Source organism: Chiloscyllium plagiosum, unplaced genomic scaffold (assembly GCF_037043375.1).
Source record: "Chiloscyllium plagiosum isolate Xiang-an unplaced genomic scaffold, Cpla_swu_hap1 HiC_scaffold_36, whole genome shotgun sequence".
NCBI lineage: Eukaryota > Metazoa > Chordata > Chondrichthyes > Orectolobiformes > Hemiscylliidae > Chiloscyllium > Chiloscyllium plagiosum.
In genome coordinates, this window is record NW_028270174.1 from 5,922,787 (window position 1) to 5,941,614 (window position 18,828).

General features: G+C 38.0%; 1 protein-coding gene across 5 annotated transcripts in view; it reads right to left on the reverse strand.

Moving 5' to 3' along the window:
- rap1gds1 (RAP1, GTP-GDP dissociation stimulator 1) overlaps positions 1 to 18,828 on the reverse strand; it is a 94,226-nt gene that overhangs the window by 19,554 nt on the left and 55,844 nt on the right. For 4 of the 5 annotated variants that reach the window (XM_043674439.2, XM_087979913.1, XM_043674443.2 and 1 more), the window contains 4 exons: positions 12,637 to 12,780; positions 9,971 to 10,102; positions 4,893 to 5,027; positions 1,794 to 1,919 (listed from right to left, as the gene is read on the reverse strand). In XM_043674439.2, the coding sequence (XP_043530374.2) occupies positions 1,794 to 1,919; positions 4,893 to 5,027; positions 9,971 to 10,102; positions 12,637 to 12,780 (537 nt within the window). The remainder of the gene's footprint in view (positions 1 to 1,793; positions 1,920 to 4,892; positions 5,028 to 9,970; positions 10,103 to 12,636; positions 12,781 to 18,828) is intronic. The other variant, XM_087979914.1, reaches the window with a different exon arrangement.

The following is an 18,828-nucleotide window of genomic DNA, read 5'->3' on the forward strand; positions in this document are numbered from 1 at the left end:
AATCCCTATTTTAGCGGATCATGAAGGAATTGCCCAGAAGTTTGAAGATTCTTGGAACCCTCCAAAAGTATCCATTAAAAATCAGACATCAGTGGGTTCCACTAAAGTAAATACTAAACGCCTGAGTAACGAACTTACCTCACAATCCACAAAACGTGTCCCCCTCCTTTCTCCACACCACCCCTACCAACAAGCCCCTAACTTGACACCGTCTCAATGCCTGGGATTGGACAACCTCTGATATAAACATGTCCAATCCATCCGACTACATTAAAACACACCATCAATCATGTGAGACTCTACCCTTCTGATACCTTAACCTCACACATACTATATGACTGCAGCTGTCAAAGTGGCTGTGATTCTGGACCTTGAAATTTCAGAATACAGCACTATATAAAAAAAGGAGTATGATTTGTTTTACCCTGATAGTTCTGCCATTACAAGGGAGGTGTCAGATCGGAAGCATGGGATGTCCACATTTCTGAAGAAGCCCTGATCAGAATCTCCTGTCACAAACATGAAACACTTTTGTGGCAAAAGGAAGGGGCAGTGTGGCAGAGGTTGCCACTTCTTGGAAAATACAGTTCTATATTTCTCAAGGGTTCTCGTAGAGTGGACATATGTTCACAGGAAGCTCATTACATTTGTGACGTTGCCTGGACTATGACAGTGGGGGCTAGGGTGATATTCACTGTTGGTGAATTGAACCATGCAAGGTCTAATGTGTACACAGTCATAATGACTATAACGGAGAACATTTCAGAAAAGAAGATCCTTCCTCAGAAGAGCATGGTTTTGGGAGCAGAAACACTTAATTTCTAGTCAGAGGCTATAATTAGGAACAGCAAATTCACACATGCATCTACATTATAACTGTCGACACATTTACATTGGGGATACAAATCAAGGATGCAATTAAAATAAAGAATTAAATTCAATTAATCTCAGTATATAACTGTATTTCACCTGAATATTACATCTGAACATCCCTTACCATACATGATTAGACAAATGGATTTTGGATCTAATTATACAGACAATTGCATATTAGGATGTCATATTATAAAACCGTGTTTTGAAATTCATTATGATCATTAATGTAGCTTCTTTTAAAACCATATTTTAATATTTCTAGAGCTAGAACAGGATGAATTAAAGGACTTGGAAGGTTTTTAAACAACTAGACTTGTCATTTGTGTGGTCAAAATCACCACCTATTGCCAAATATGCCACTCAAGTCCTAAAATTAGTGGCTAGACTGAAGTATGACAGCACTCTTACTAATAACCCTGTTGCACCTTTTGATATTTGACGTACATTAACAGGCTGAGAGATCACATGGAGGCAGCAATGAAGTATGACTCTCCTCCTTTCAAGAATAAGAATAAGAATGCTAACTGCAGATAACCTATTTCAAAGTGTTGGTAGAGTAAGTATGGAATCTACTTAATTTTGTTTTGATTTTTTAAAAAATTATTTCATTTGTTTTCAAGTGTTCTTCTATACACCTTCAACCAGTTAAGTCAAAAATCTGTTTCTCATTTCCCTGAGAACGCTGGTACTAGTTGCTAGCAGGTATGACAACAGGACAGACACTTACTAATTTACATGCCTTTTTTATAAGAAGATTCATCTCCACTCTGGATATTTTTCAACATCTTCTTGGCAGAGACGAGCTTGCCATTTAAAGCACTGACCCATCATGTAGGTTTTTAAAAGTAAACAATCAAGATCTCCTGGGGGAAAAAAAATTCACTTAACAAATATTTTACTCCATATTTGTTAAATACCTTGTGCATCAATTAACATGCGTAATGTTCCAAGTAGTTTGAACTGAACGGGTGGCATCTCTGACTTCAGAAATTTCAGGACTTGCTCTGCAACTCCTGCTGACAGCATCTTAGCTTTATTCGATACTGGGGAAAATAAGGAATTCAAGTAAATGATTTTCACATATGTTACCTGGTCAGAACAGAAAATAGGTATTAACAGTGGAAAATAAAGAAAGGACTCGACCGCAGTAATATATTTTAACTCTGGTTACACAGCTGTCGTGATACTTTCACCATATATGATTTTATTTTAATCAGAAATGTGCACCAATGCATTACTTTAAAGCAGTGGGCCTATATGACTTTATTGAATTGAGTGACTCACTTCACTTTGAACACTTTTCTCCTCCTATGCATAACATTCCCACCCCTAAAGATTCCTGTCCAGTTAGTGATGGATTAACAAAACTGTCTTCTCCAGTACTTTCATCAACCCAAAAGCTTGATTTTTAGTAGGATATTCTTTCCAGAGCTAGTTGAATCATACAATTCATTGAGAGATTTTGGGTCTGAACTAGAGAGACATCAAATTTATTGATTTTGACAACACACTGAGGTTACAAGTAAACAATACACACATTTACCTGAATGAGAAAAAGGTCCACTGGGAACATACTAAAAAAGGTTAACATGACAATTTGCAGAATTGAGTCTCAACAAAGTGCCAAAAACCTCATTCCAAGTCATTCCTCTAATGCAGTACTGCAAGATTTTGATACATGGCCTTTAACATACAAAAAGCAGAGTTTACTGAAATTGTAGTAGTTTAATCAACTGTTAGACTTATTGTACACCCACAAATCCAGAGAGCTCATCTTATGTCTGACAACCTAGACTACTTGAGTTTTAGATTTAGTTCGAGATATCACCTGTTTAGGTTTTGCAACCAGTAAAAGAATTTAATGCAATTAAGTACACTGAAAATGCAAAACTGAGTGTTAAGGGGGCCAAACGTAGCATTATTAGAATTATTCTCTTTTTCCTTCAAGGAAGCAATTACATTGAACAATGAAACTGGACCATTGGTTCACCAAGTCCAGTTCATATTAAAAGTTCAAGATCCAGATATTTTCATTAGCCTTGAAGAGAAGTGGAGCAATGGTAGAGATGAGGCAGAATCATCTTCGATCAAAATCACATCACATTTGGATTCAACATCCCTTTACACAGATTGTGCTTGCATGAAATTTTTTACTGCTTCCAAAACCTAAATAGATAATATCAAGAATTAATTGGATGGCACTGCTGCCTCACGACCCAGGTTCAATTCCAGACTTGGTGACTGTCTCTGTGGGCTTCCTCCAGTTACCGCCCACAGTGAATGGGCTGTGCTAAATTGTCCTGGAGTGTCCAGGGACAAACTGGCTAGGTGAATTAGCCATGGGAAATGTGGGTTTATGGGAATAGGATAAGGTGGGGGTCTGGATCTGGATGGGATGCTCTGAGGGTTTGTGCAAACTCAATGGGCCAAATGGCCTCTGTCCACATGGTAGGGATTCTATAGTAACTTTGAAACTCAAGTTGTCAGACATATGGTAAGCTATCTGGATTGGTGGGGGTGCAATACGTTGACTGATGATTAAATTGACTCTGCGTTTGGATATTAAAGACTATATATCGAGATTTTGTTTGGTTGAGTTCCAAAAAAATGAAATCTGATTAAATCAAGCGGTTACTCATTTGTTGCACACTTATCTTTTAAATAAAAATCAAATCTATATAACAAACTTGCCTTGATTTCAGTTTCCTACATCTATGTGTGAATCTATTTTTAACAAGCAGGTAACAATCCCAAAGTGAATTCTATTATTATAGTTGTTCATTCCCACCCCAAAAAGAATAGATGAAGTCCTTCTTGTTCCCTTACTCAATTTGTAAATAAATAAAGTCGTTTAATTTCTTCATTATGGGAACAACTGTCAATTGACACCAGTAGCTAGGTAAGGTGGGCAATACTAGCAAGTGTTTGCCAAGAAGAATTTATGCACAGTTATGACTTGCATTCTGAGGATGTCAACAAAGCAAGTGGTGAGTTATAGGAAGGCACAGGCTTGGAAGGAGTGGTAAAAACAAGCAGAATATAGAGTTGAAAAGATATGGAGGAGATACACTAACAAGGGCACAGGAGGCAAACCTTTTGCTTGGAAACATAATTCCATGAGATGTTCACATTAAGTACAGCTAAAGTTTTGTACTGCAGTAAATGGAAGTCAGAAGCAGTGGTTTGTAATGAAGATTGTTTCAAGTTTCTCAGAATAATACTGAACCATTACATGGATTTGGTCATTACAACAGTGCTACCTATTTCGTACAGAATCACAGATTTATTAATAATGCAAGATGTAATTCAGCCATCATATTTTCAATACCTTCAAGAATAATTACTACCAAAAAGACAATTAGAGCAGCTGGGTTCATTAGAGAAAATTTGTGCTCACTTCAGTAAAGTTATTATAAAACTGGAGGACAGTCAAGATTCATCTTGTTTAAAACAAGAAAAAAAAATCACAGAAGTATTAAAGTACAGCATGTTCTTTCCTTGCACCATATCACATAATTAAGTTACACTGATTGAACAAAGTGAACCCAAGCCTCAATAGCTTAATGACCTTAAACCAAGCACTCCCTTACTCAGTCTACCCTTGAAGAAATAGAAAAATGCAGAATGTACCTATCAGAAGAAATAGGAAGCATGTAAAATCACAGTAAGACCTCTTGCATGTACTGGATATTGTTAAAAATCTGTACTATGTCACCTTATAACAAGATATGAAGTGGGACCTTTTTTGAGATGAGAGCAGACCTGGCTATACTCATGGGAATGATCAGTTATATTCAAGCTCAAAACTATAAGATAGATATAGTTGCAAGTATTTTGTTTCTATAGAAGGAAAAGAGAATGAATCTATTAGTTCAAACTTAAAAAATTGTTTTCAATTTACATGAATTTTAAAATAATTCTCTAGAAGGGGTGCTTTTTGCATTACCCAATAAACAAAGCAAACATTTTTATGCATGCATTTTTCTGTTTCGACTTTAACAATAAGAAAAGCTTACCAGGAATTGCCAGATTTCGAAGAGCACTAAGTGCAGCATGTTGTACTGTCACATTCCCCTCTTCTACATGCCTATCCAGTAAGTCTAAAAGCTTCTGCACAATTCCAATTTCAACCATGTGGATACAGTTTCCATCTGAGAATAAAAATATCACCTGCATTAAAGACGCACTGGACCAGCTTCAAGGCCAGATGGTTTATAAGGCTAAAAATGTGTTACGAATAGAATACACAAAGCAATTGTATTTTTTGCAATGGTGAAGTACAAGCCATATTTTCCACTAACTACTGCATGTGACACCATTAATGTGTGGTTGCAGGCCGATGACAGCACCTACTTCCAAACCTGAAAAATGACAGAGACCATTCTAGAGGGAATAAAAGGAAACAACTTCTTAAAAAGGCAATTAATTGACGAGATCAGTGCTGCTCATATTGGTTTTCAATTTTTTGTTGTCGCTTTGAGACCCCCCCACATCAGAAAGACTTTTGGGACTACTAATTAGCATTATAATGGCTTGCTTCAGGGCATTATTAAAATACATTCTTGAATGGCATATTCTTAGAGCAAGAATTAATCAAAAGCTCAGAAAATTGTTTTGCTTTGTACTTTCTGCCTGCAGAAAATAATAATCAATGATCTCCATTGAAGTAATTTCCTGTTCCTGGTAATAAACACTGTTGGATACTTTAATTTTGTTACAGCCAGCTGAAAAATGAATACAGTTGAACAATGGAAATTGAGAAAGCCAGTGTCAATTTTTATGCAGTCAATTAGAGTATACTTGGATAACTATGAAGTCACAATGTTGAGTGATATGTTTTTGAGGGAATTTTGTCCCTTAATCCAGAGAAGCATTGAGGTAGGTTAATTTAAAAAAAAAATCTCCATTTGTGTAGTACTAATAACATGGAAAACATCCCAGGTGCTCCACAGAGGAAGAAATACACTAATAAACACATTCAATCTATAGTTATATGGCAAGATTATGGCAATCTTACATGATTGTAAGCTTTGTTGGAAAGAAATGCAGATGAGGGGTTGTAGCACATTGTGGCTGCATTATTAACTCTGAAGATAATGCATTATTAGGACCACAGATAGATGTTCAAACAAAATTAGAACAAGTTGCAAAGAGATGAAAGGGAGAACTGAATCCATGGACAACAATTCTGAATTTAATACATTGCGAGACAAAGTTAATGTGGGGACTATTAAGGACAAGAGTGTGAGATTAGTGGAAACAAAACAGAAATTGCTGGAAAAGCTCAGCATGTCTGGCAGCATCTGTGGAGAGAAATCAGTGTTAACGTTTCGGGTCGAGTGACCCTTCTCCGATTTCTCTCCACATATGCTGACAGACCTCCTGAGCTTTTCCAGCAATTTCTGAAATTGTTTCTGATTTACAGCATCCGCAGTTCTTTCTGCTTTTATCTCGGTTAGAGAAATTTACTGTAGGTCAAGATAAAGGAATTGCAGCATTTTCTCAACTAACAATATATGTTAAGTACATGCAAGGCCTGTATGAAGTGGTCACACACAGTCAAACAAAAAACAAAGATAGCAAACCTGAACCCCACAAAGGTTTGTATCTTTCTGAGATATTGAGCATCATTGATTCACCTTTATAAATAAAGTACTGTGATGCTAGAAATCAAATACATAAAAAATGCTGGAAAAACTTAGCAGGTCTGGCAGCATTTGTGGAGAGAGAAAAGTTAATACTTTTGAGTCCAGTATGATCCTACCTTAGAACACCTTTGTTGTCTGTATAACATTATCCATTAGTGGAAATGAGTTTTAACTATCAGTGACTTAATGAACTCTCAAAATTGAATTTAATCTGAAGAATCAGATTTTTTTCAACCCAAAGCAAGCTCTTCATACCACCAGGGTTTAACAAATATCTGTTAAATCTGCATTTAATTTTAACAGTAGCTACCATGTTATGAACGTGAATGTCTAATCTTATTAGTGGCAACTCTCGAAAGTTCTGGTTCATTTAGCATTGTAGGGTAGAGGTCTAATGATAACAAGGCAGTAGTTGGCCTCATCATTGTCCACTCTGAATTGACGTGGTCTATATTGTTATGCAGCAGGTCAATGTTTGTAGACAGCATGACAAGCAGACAACAATATAAAATCGGTCACTAATCGTGGCGAGCAATCCCAAATCATCTTTTTCTTCCACTAGCATGAGATATTTTGTCTTTTGTTTACTACAGTACAGATCAGAAGCAGTTATAAGATCAAGGATGGGAATGTAAAATGAAGGTAATTTGATGCCCTTAATGAATAGAACCGAGTGGACAAATCAATTCATCTTCGTCAATCTATTGTTCTAAATGTTTAAGATCAGCTTCCATCTGTCTGCTCACCATGAAGTTCAGAGTATGTCTGTGTCTTCAGTGAAGCAGCTGCTATTCTAATTTCATAATGAGAATTAACCATTACGCAGAAGAGGACTGATCCACACAAAAGACAATTACTTTTTTTTTAAATTGACTATCTAATGCAGAATTTTGTTTCTCATTTGGTACATTCAAAGACCTTATGCATCAAATGCTACACATCTTAGCTAATTTTAATAAACAATCTTCAACTTCAAAAAATTTATTTTGTACTTTCAATTTTGGTTTAAAATGATGCTGGATTTGCGACAAAGAAACAAGCTATTGTTGTGGTTCTGTTCGCCGAGCTGGAAGTTTTTGTTGCAAACGTTTCGTCCCCTGGCTAGGCGCCATCATCAGTGCTTGGGAGCCTCCTGCGAAGCGCTTCTTTGATGTTTCCTCCGGTGTTTATAGTGGTCTGTCCCTGCCGCTTCAGGTTGTCAGTTTCAGCTGTCCGCTGTAGTGGTTGGTATATTGGGTCTAGGTCGATGTGTTTGTTGATGAAGTTTGTGGATGAATGTCATGCCTCTAGGAATTCCCTGGCTGTTCTCTGTCTGGCTTGCCCTATGATAGTAGTGTTGTCCCAGTCGAATTCATGTTGCTTGTTGTCTACGTGTGTGGCTACTAAGGATAGCTGGTCATGTCGTTTCGTGGCTAGTTGATGTTCATGTATGCGGATTGTTAGCTGTCTTCCTGTTTGTCCTATATGGTGTTTGTGCAGTCCTTGCATGGTATTTTGTACACTACATTAGTTTTGCTCATGTTAGGTATCGGGTCCTTCGTTCTGGTGAGTTGTTGTCTGAGCGTGGCTGTTGGTTTGTGTGCCGTTATGAGTCCTAGGGGTCGCAGTAGTCTGGCTGTCAGTTCTGAGATGCTCCTGATGTATGGTAGTGTGGCTAGTCCTTTTGGTTGTGATATGTCCTCGTTCCGTGGTCTTTCTCTTAGGCATCTGTTGATGAAGTTGCGCGGGTATCCGTTTTTGGCGAATACCTTGTATAGGTGTTCCTCTTCTTTTTGCAGTTCTGGTGTACTGCAGTGTGTTGTGGCCCTTTTGAATAGTGTCCTGATGCAGCTTCGTTTGTGTGTGTTGGGGTGGTTACTTTCATAGTTTAGGACTTGGTCTGCGTGTGTGGCTTTCCTGTATACGCTTGTAGTGAATTCTCCGTTCGGTGTTCTCTGTGCCATCACGTCTAGGAATTCAACCCAAACTCTGGGTCAGATATGTCGATGACACGTTTGTGATCATTAAAAACACGGAAATAGAAAAAAACACACCGGATCATCAACGCCACACTCACAGGAATCCGATTCACGAGAGAAGAAGAAAAGGATAGCCAACTCCCATTCCTAGACGTGATGGTACAAGCTATTATGGCCAGGCTTGTTTTGGGCTCCATCGAGCCTCTGCTGAAAAATGTGTTGCTGGAAAAGCCCTGAAGAGGAGCTTATGCCCGAAACGTCGATTCTCCTGCTCCTTGGATGCTGCCTGACCTGCTGCGCTTTTCCAGCAACACATTTTTTCAGCTCTGATCTCTAGCATCTGCAGTCCTCACTTTTTCCAACGAGCTTCTACCCACTTTACTTCATCTGACCTTTTAAACATCGTTTTCTAGTCTTTTTTCTCCTTTCAATTATAATGTTAATTTTTTAGATTTATTGATGACAATTTTACATTGATGACCTCAGTTTTGTATTCAAAACCAGAAACATCTCTACATAATGAAAAAACAAAAACAGTGATTACTATTAGATCTTCCTCTCCCTTTTCTACAAAAAGAAAATGTGTTTAAATCTTTTCTGATAACTGTAATCTTTCAATTCTCTGGGTACAATGAACAAATAAATATGGTTAAGATATTCTACATGTAGTGATGGATACAACACCCTTTTTCTAAATAGGGTTGACTGCAAGGTTGTTAAAAAGTCACAACCTATCAAAATAAAACGGCTGAAACTAATAACTGCTGACAGCCACAATAGGGAAATCACGAATACTTTTGACTATTTAGATAATTTGTATAACTGCACAGTTTTAAAAGGGGATGATGCATTTTAGATTACTCAACTAATACAATCATTCAACTGTTAAGATAGGATGATGGAGCATGATAGACTATGGGAACAGTTTTAAACAATCTCCACCGGTCATTAAATCACTGACTAACCAGGTACTCAGCACAATATCAATAGACAGCTGTTCTGTATGGTAAGAGTAGAGATTTTACTCCGATATCTTTCTGATAATGCATCAACAATAGTGTTAGTGTGACTCAGTGGCAGTATTTTCACCTCAGAGCCATAGATTTACATCATACTCCAAGATTTCAGAACATAATCTAGACTGAATGCTAAAGATTCCATGGTGCTATTCAAAATCAAAACTGCCCTGCAAACATTTATCCTTCACTTAACATTATTAAATTAAAACAAATCCATTGGTTATTTATTTTAATGCTGTTCATGGAAAAATTCTGAACACAAATTAGACATGCATTTGCCTGCACATCAAAAATAACTCATTAGCTGTAAAATGCTTTGGGATTCAGAGAACATGAAAGGAGTTATAGAAAGGCAACTATTTTTCCCCTTTAAGTAGAGAGGAAGGAAAAGAAAGGTGAACACTGAAGTTTATTTAAGAAGTTGAGAACAAAGTTGGAAAACACAATTTTTTAAAAGTAGGAAGCTCACCATTTCGTGCAAAGTTTGCAATTGCCAGTGCTCCAGCAAGTTGTAGCTGATGGTTATTTGAAGGAAGCCATGAAAGCACCTTTTGAAAGACACTGCCTTTACCCGCATCAAACAGTTTCTGCATAGATTCATCTGCATGACATGAAAGACCTCTACATTAGAGAAAGTAACTTTCAATAGCTGTTATAATTCTGGAATAATATTAGCCTAGTAAGGTTTCAAATTTTTTTTAATTGATGGGGGAAGGAAAGTGGTAAAGTGGGGAATGGAGGCTATTTATTTTTGAACATCACAGTGAACTGCATCTTACCTTTATTTACTCACTTTCATTCCACATCCCTTAATGTCCTTACTTATCAAAAATTTCTCAATCTCAGCCTTGCAATTTTCAGTTGACCTAGTCTCAATAGTATTTTGAGGGAGATTTCTAAGAACTTTTGATATACAAAGGAGCTTCCTGATGACTCCCAAGTAGAGATTACTAGAATGATTGGAAGTATTATCATTCAGCTATTCTTACTTTACATTTTAAAAGCATCTGTGCATTTATAAATTTCAAAACGCAGTTTGCAGCTAGACAAAGTAAAAAGGTATAGGTATTAAGTTGCCACAGCCTTACCAGAACATAGACTGCTCTCTCAGAGTGAAGATTGGTGGTGCTTTAACCTGACTATCACAATGCCTCAGGTGAGAGAAGTTGAAGAGAAGAATCCCTCATGATAATTGCAGCTAATGTGAAGTTAAAAATCACAACACCAAGTTATAGTCCAACAGGTTTAACTGGAAGCACTAGCTTTCGGAGCACTGCTCCTTCATCACACAACCGCCCGATGAAGGAGCAGCACTGCAAAAGCTGTTGGACTATAACCTGGCACTGTGTGATTTTTAACTTTGTACACCCCAGTCCAACACCGGCATGTCCAAATCATCAGCTAATGCAGGAATTGAACCCATACTGTTGGGGTATTACAAACCAGCGGTTCAGCCAACTAACCCCTTTTATGTAGAGTATTGTGGGAATCATGGATAGCAAGTTATATTCACTCACTGTGCATTGAAGAGCCACAGGCCAGTTTTGCAGAGTTGTGGGGAGAAGTTATGGACAGAGGGCAGATATTTAAAACAGAGAATGGTACAGCATTGGAACAGGCCCTTCAGCCCACTATGTCTGTGCTGACCATGGTGTTATTCTAAACTAATCCCACCTGCCTGCACATGGTCCATACCCCTCTATTCTCTGCCTGCTTGTGCGTTGTTTAAATGCTTCTCAAACATTGCTACTGTAGCTGCTTCTACCACCTGCCTGAAAGCACATTGCAGGCACCTACCACTCTAAAAATCATATTCCTCATATATATTCTTTAAAATTTGCCCCATCTCCCCCTTTCATTAAACTCATGCTCCTTAGTATTTAACATTTCCACCCTGGGTAAGAGATTCTGACTATCCACTCCATCTGTGCCCCTTAATTTTGTATACTTTGATTAGGTCACTCCTCAGGCTCCGACACTCTAGCAAAAACAATCCAAGTTTATTCAACCCCTCCTTACAGCTAATACACTAATCCTGGCAACATCCTTGTAAACCTCTTCTGTACCTTCTGGAAAGCATCCACATCCATTCCAGTGTGACAACCAGAACTGCGCAGTATTACAAATGTAGCCTGACTAAAGTCTTATACACAGTTGTAATACGATTTGCCAATGTTTTACTGCCTAGCTTCCCCAGTTCAAAGTCTTATCCAGCAGGTTTGGCTGCTTGGTAGACAGAAGGCTGAAACCGAGATTCAACATTTTATGGTAGCTACAATTATTCCCCACCATTCCATTCTCCCATTAAGCACACCAATATTTCATTTGTCGATTAAAAAATTACATTTTGACTCTTGCATCCCACTCCCACAATTTAGTTCCAGAAAAGTGGGCTCCACTGGCAAAGTCAGCATTTATTGCCTATCTCCAATTGTTTGAGTCAAAAGACTTTTGAGAATCAACTACATTGTGGAGGGGTTTGGAGCAACATATAAAGGATCAGGTGAAGATGGCAGATTTCCTTTCTCCAAAAAGGACGTCAGTGAATCAGATGGCTTTTTATGACAATTGACAATGGTTTCATGGTTACCATTAGATTAGCTTTTAATTCTACATTTCTTAATTAAATTTTGCCATCTACCATAAAGACTTCAAACCCAAGAGCATTAGCCAGGGGCTCTGGATTACTCATCTAGTGCCTCTGGAACAGTGTTACTGTGCAGCATTCTATTTTTTTTCATGGGGGGGAAAAAAAGTGATAAGTGGAGAGTGGAGGCATTTCTTTTTGAATATAGGATTCATTTTATTAGCAAATGATCTATGCAAATGATCTAACTTAAAGATCAGCATTTTTATTATTCACTCATATTGCAATCTTTTTAATGCAATTATTGGTCCAAAAAGTTACACCATACAAATAGCCCCAGGGTTCTCTGGATTAATTTCCAAATAAATATCTTCTAGACAAACAATACAATTTACAGTGTGTTCTTTAGTTTACAAGTGGAATTATCTTCCGCTCTGCCCCTTGCAATCCACCCCCCAACAAAAGAAACACTGAAATCCAGATTACTTAACAGAAGTAAGCTTACTAGATATTGATAAATTGCATTAAAAAACTGAACACAAACTCACCACCCAGAAGCAGCAGCACCATAAGATCAGAAGCTGTTTTAAGCTCAGAGATATCATCTTCTTTATTACTGTCCACAGTCTCTTGGACAAGCTCCAGCAGACAGTCTACTAATCCTGCATCAACCAATTGTAGTTTGATGACATCTGAACCCAAAACAGAGAAACATGTTAGCTTATAGGTCTGGACAGCAGTGATTGCAAATCTCATCTGCTATTTTCTAAATTCTCTTCAGGCTTGGGCCAGAAAGTTATCTTCAGCTTAAAAAGGTTCACATTGTGGCCTGCATCTAAACAGAATGGAATACCGCTTATTGTTGGGTTAAAAATAAAGCTTTATTTCAATATGGTAATGATCGACCTTTAGAGTTCTTTCACAGCATCAAAAGTGAGTCTTAGTGACAATGGAAACAATGATATCCCACTGGCAATGTCAGCATTTACTGCCCATCCCCAATTGCTTGATTTAAAGGGCAGTTGAATCAACCATGTTTTCTCTGGGCTTGGAGTAACATAGGCAGGATCAGAAATGGCTACCATTAATCTGTGCACCTTGATGATTCAGGTTTTTTAAATCCACTTACTGGGGCAATACCACCCACTGCCAGCGCAGCCTTAACAAGGGATAGGAGGCCTTATTGAAAATTCTCAGAAGAATCCCTAAGAGTTTCAGCACCTGCAAAAGAGGAAAATGAATAGCTGAATTTCTTTGACAGAGGCTTAAGAAAGGGAAAGGAGGGCATTAGAACATTAAAGTTGAAATAAGATAGGAGAACTTTATTTCAATAAAAATAGCTATTACTGAAACTGGTGGATCACTGAAAAGTGCTTCCATTTCACTAAATACATTTTTGGGTGCATGTTTTAGGTCAAAGAATGGAAAAGGATTACAAAAGATTAATGTAGTTGATATAGTATCTGCTGGCTTTAGGATCTGCAGTGTCTATATCATGTACCAAAATGTCAGTGAAAAGGAATCAATTCTTTCATGATCTTCACTCTGCTTTCAACAACAGCAATTTAACTGAAAATGAAGTTCCAGCTATGCCTGCTTGCACATTTCAACTCTAATCCTTCACTTGCCTCCACTTTCATTCAAAACACTCGTCAAACAAATCTTTTCAGCTATTTATTTTCTACTTTCGTCTAGGTGATTTGACATGGAATATTTTCACTTAAAATTGATAAAACATATAGCAAGTTTTGCAATATTTCATTTATAACAGTGTAATTTCTAAAGACATGCCGAAGGTGCTTTTTCTTTTCAAAAATTGTTCAAGTATTTCTTGCCAATAGAATAGTTTTCGATGTTAGATAACATACCAGAGTTGACTTTCCCTTTTCAAAAATGGAATCAGATTTATTGCAATTGCAGTGGTTCCAGTAAGAACTATTTCACAGATCACAACAGAACGATAAGCAGGTAATTTTAATCCATCCAATTTCCTTACCACATCTGATCACGATGCAACAATATTCTACTTTGAAATATAAATTCTGATATCAGTGTTAAATCGCTTTTGCCAGGTTTTTAAAATCCACTATTAATTTCAAACAATCCTTTGCAATTCAATTAACTAAGATTACATCTTCAACATCTCCCATACATGCCGAAAAGCCCAAACCATTCCAGTTGCTTCTATCTAATGTAGGCCTTTGCTAATAATCAGCTTTGCGATGACTCAGTGCTCCCTCTAGCCCTTAAGTGTCTTTGTCTATTGACAATCAAATGTGATGTAGTTTAATGGATGGCCTAATTTCTACAACTGCCAGATTTTGGCTTGGCACACAAGTTTAGGCAGGGCTTCTTGTTCTCTACTCCCTCTAGCTATTACTGGGGAATACATTATTCAGGAAATGTGATTTGTTCTCATCACCTGTTTCAAGTCTACCTACATCCTTTGTGGTTATAACCTCTGTCTCAAGGTTTAAGTTTGAGCCCTAATCCAGAACTTGACATTGCATTTTATGAAGGGTTGCTCTTCAGATTTGACAAGGCAAGTTTTTGCTAGATGTTGTCATTCAACAAGGGGCATCTTGACCAATCTTGCAATCTTCACCACCACCAAAAACATATCTTGATCATTTAACTCCTCACTCTTACAGTGCATTCTTATGTCTAAAACGGTTACAAAATAAACTCACCCACCAATAATTGTATATGGACTGGTTATTCATTATGAGAAGCAATACATATAAATGAAAGATGTGACCACATGTAAGCAGTGATATCTTTCTTTTCTAAAAAAAAAGGCTTTGTGGGGTTAGGTTTGTATGTATAAAAATTTGCTAAGCCATGTTTTATCTTAAAAAAATTGGAAAAAGTCCTCTATCCTCTAATTTTCATTAGCAAAGACAGCAAGTCCTATGTTCTCAAAAGTCAGATTAGCTTATTTCTACAGAAACAGACTTTGCATCCATTTCCTCATTAAAAAAAAACCTATCAGCCTACAACTCTGATGAACTACAGATCTGCAAGCAATCCAAAAATCAACAAATTAGGATGGGCAGCTACCATGGACACATTTTTTGATATTGACTCTGAAGAGCTGCTTTTGTTCAGTCAGCGGCCTGGATATAATTGCACATTAAATCCTCCTTTAAAATCTTAAGTGAAGTAGACAGCAAATCTATTAACTGTACCACAGATTTAACAGAGACTTTCATAAAGCTGCTCATTCAAACAAAATTGAAAAGTAATTTTTTCTTTTATTTTAGATTTGCATTAGCAAATTAATTAGCCGCAAGGTTTACCACATTTATAACACAGCTTAAACATTGTGAATTATATGATTTCAGGCACATTTGACACAACAAATCTCAAAGAGTGATCATGTAAGTCACTAATAAGTATTTTTGCAGGCACAGTTGACTGCATTTGTCATTTACTGTGCAATTTGCTGTAAATTGGAGTGATGGAACACAGTAAGTGAAAACTTCAGCATATATGTTCATTGGAAAGGGTGCAGCATGGAAACAGACCCTTCGGTCTAACCAGAAGAAAGTGAGGACTACACATGCTGGAGATCAGACTCAAACAGTATGTTGCTGGAAAAGCACAGCCGGTCAGGTAGCATCCAAGGAGTAGGACAGTCAACAACTTGAGCATAAGCTCTTTTCGGTCTAACCAGTCCATGTTGACCAAACTAAACTAGTCCAACCTGCCTGTGCTTGGCCCATATCCCTCCATGCATTTCTTATTCATGTGCTTATCCAAATCAGTTTTAAAATGTTGTAAATGTACCCGCATCCACCACTTCCTCTGGAAGCTTGTTCCACACACCAAATACTAAAAATATTGCCCATGTCTTTTTAAAATCTTTCTCCTTGCATCTTAAAAATATGCCCCCTACTCTTGAAATCTCCCACCTAGAAGGACACCCGCCACTCACCTTATCTATAACCTTTCATGATTTTATAAACCTCCATAGAGGTCACCCCTCAACCTCCTGTGCTGCAGTGAAAAATAGTCCCAGCCTATCTGGCCTCTACTTAACTCAAACCCTCCATTCTCAGCAACATCCTGGTAAATCTAGCTTAATAGTATCTGTCCTAGAACAGGGCAAACAGAACTGCAGAAAGTACTCCAGAAGAAGCCTCACCAAAGTCCTGTACAACCTCAACATGACATCCCATCTTGTACACTCATAGGTCAGAACAATGAAGGCAAGCATGCTAAATGCCTTAAATCACCCTGCTTACTGTGTGGCGTTTGCACATTCTCCCTGCGTCAGCGTGGGTTTCATGTGGGTGCTCTGGTTTCCTCCCACAATCCAAAGATGTGCAAGTCAGGTGAATTGGCCATGCTAAATTGCACAGTGTTAGGTGCATTAGTCAGGGGTAAATATAGGGTAGGGGAATGGGTCAAGGTGGGTTATGCTTCAGAGGGTTTGTTTCCATACTGTAGGGAATCTAATCTAAAACATGTGATGCAAATTTCAAAGAATTATGTACCTGAACCCCTAGGTTTCTGACCTACAACAAAACCCAAGGTCCTATTTTTTATTTTATAAGTCCTGCCCTTGTTTGTTTCACCAATATCCAAACTTCACAATAATCCAAATTAATCACCATCTGCCACTCCACAGACCATTGACGCAATTGATTATAATCGCTTTGTAATCTCCGATAACCTTCTTCACTGTCCACTATACCACCAATTTTGGTGTCATCCACAAACTTACTAACCATGCTTTTTATATTTTCATCTAAATAATTTATGTAAAATGGTAAACAGAAGCTGACCCAGCACTACCCCGTATGGAACATCGCTGGTAACAGGTCTCCAATCCGAAAAACAATCCACATCTATCACACTGTCTCCTGCCATTCAGTCAATTTTGTATCTAATTGGCAAGTTCACCCTGAATTCTATGTGATCTGACACTACTAATATTAAAGTTTGGGTGAAGATTTGTAGCTCGGGTGCTCGTTGTTGTGGTTCTGTTCGCCGAGCTGGAAATCTTTGTTGCAAACGTTTCGCAGGGACAGGCCACTATAAATGCCGGAGGAAACACCACAGAAGCGCTTCACAGGAGGCTCCCAAGCACTGAGGATGTCTCCTAGACAGGGGACGAAACGTTTGCAACAAAAATTTCCAGCTCGGCGAACAGAACCACAACAATTACTAATATTAGTCTAACATGCAGAACCTTGTCAAAGGCTTTACTAAAAGTCCGAGTAAACAACATCACCATGCTGCCCTAATCAATCTTCTTTGTTACTTACTTTTTATTTACAAGGTTGTTAAAAGAATGTACCCAGAAGTAGAAGGTTCGAGTTAGAAAGAGAAGCTGCAAACAGGACTAGTTTACTTTTGGAAACCTGGTCAACATGGATGAGTTGGACTGAAGGATCTGTTTCCGAGTTGCATGACTATTTGTATTGCAAATGTTGCTCTGGCCTTCTTGTAGCTTGCCATAAACTGCCCTTCGCACTTTGATCTCATGTTTAATCTTCGTGGTTGTTTCAACAAAGAAGAGAAACAAACTTTGGGAATGGCCACTTTTTGCTAGATGGTCAAATACGTCCTGGTCTCAACAAGTACTTCAATAAATTCAGATTGCAATTGTACTGTCTATCATTATTGCTCAGTGGCAACGTCCCATGATGTAAAACCATTTGGATCATTTGGTTCATTATACCTTTCTGACGCTTCATCCCACTGACCCGCTCTTTTTATTCCAATAGTCCAGCAAATCCAACATCTTACATGTTGTCATTCAACAGCATCAATGAATCCCCACTACTGACATCCCAGCGTGACCAGAGACTAAAATCTGAGACGCATTGTGGGAACAAATGGAGTGAAACATCAAGACTGAATATCCCAAAATCTGTTCATACTACAAGCCACAAGTCAGGAGTGTGATGGAAAACCCTCCACACTCCTTGAAACTTCAGCTCCTACAACATTCAAGAAGCTCATCATGATGTAGAACAGAATAGCTCATTTGATTGTCCGCCAATTGAACCATTAATTCCTTCCAGCACCAATACAAATGATAGCAGTATGCATTGAAAGATCACTATATAAACTCACCAAGTCTTACTCATCAGCACCTACCACTTAGAAAGATCAGGATTGTAGATACATGGGAACATCACTACCTCAAAGTTCCCCAAGCTATACACTATACAGATTCAGAATCATAGCATTGTTCCTTCAATGTTGGTGGATATAAATCCTGAAATGTATAATTGCAGTGATTCAAGGTGGCAAATCACCACCACCTTCTCAACAGCAGTTTGGATTGGGAAGCAAATGCAAGCCTTCTCACTAATATTCACATCCCATGGAAGAATTAAAAATCTCATCTCATCATGTTTATGCATGACCCCACAGATCACATATTTACATTAGTTCCTGATACAATAGCTTGATATTAAAGCTTTCATTGTTTCAAATCATTCCAATGCATATATCGTCACCTTGAGTTTATAATCCAGTTTAAAACAAGTAGATCAGAATGAATTACACTGCACAGGCGAGAAGGAGCAAGTGAGAGCTGCAAGCAGTCCCTCTCAGAGGAGTGCAAACAAAGCCATGCTCAACTGGGCAGTGATGCATAGTCTCCAGAGTTGCACACAAGGCAGGTATCTACAGATGAGTAGCATGAAATATCTGCACAAATGTCAGTGCTCTAAATGGCGGAGTGCATTAAGTAAAGGTGCTCTGTTACTTAGGGTTTTGGG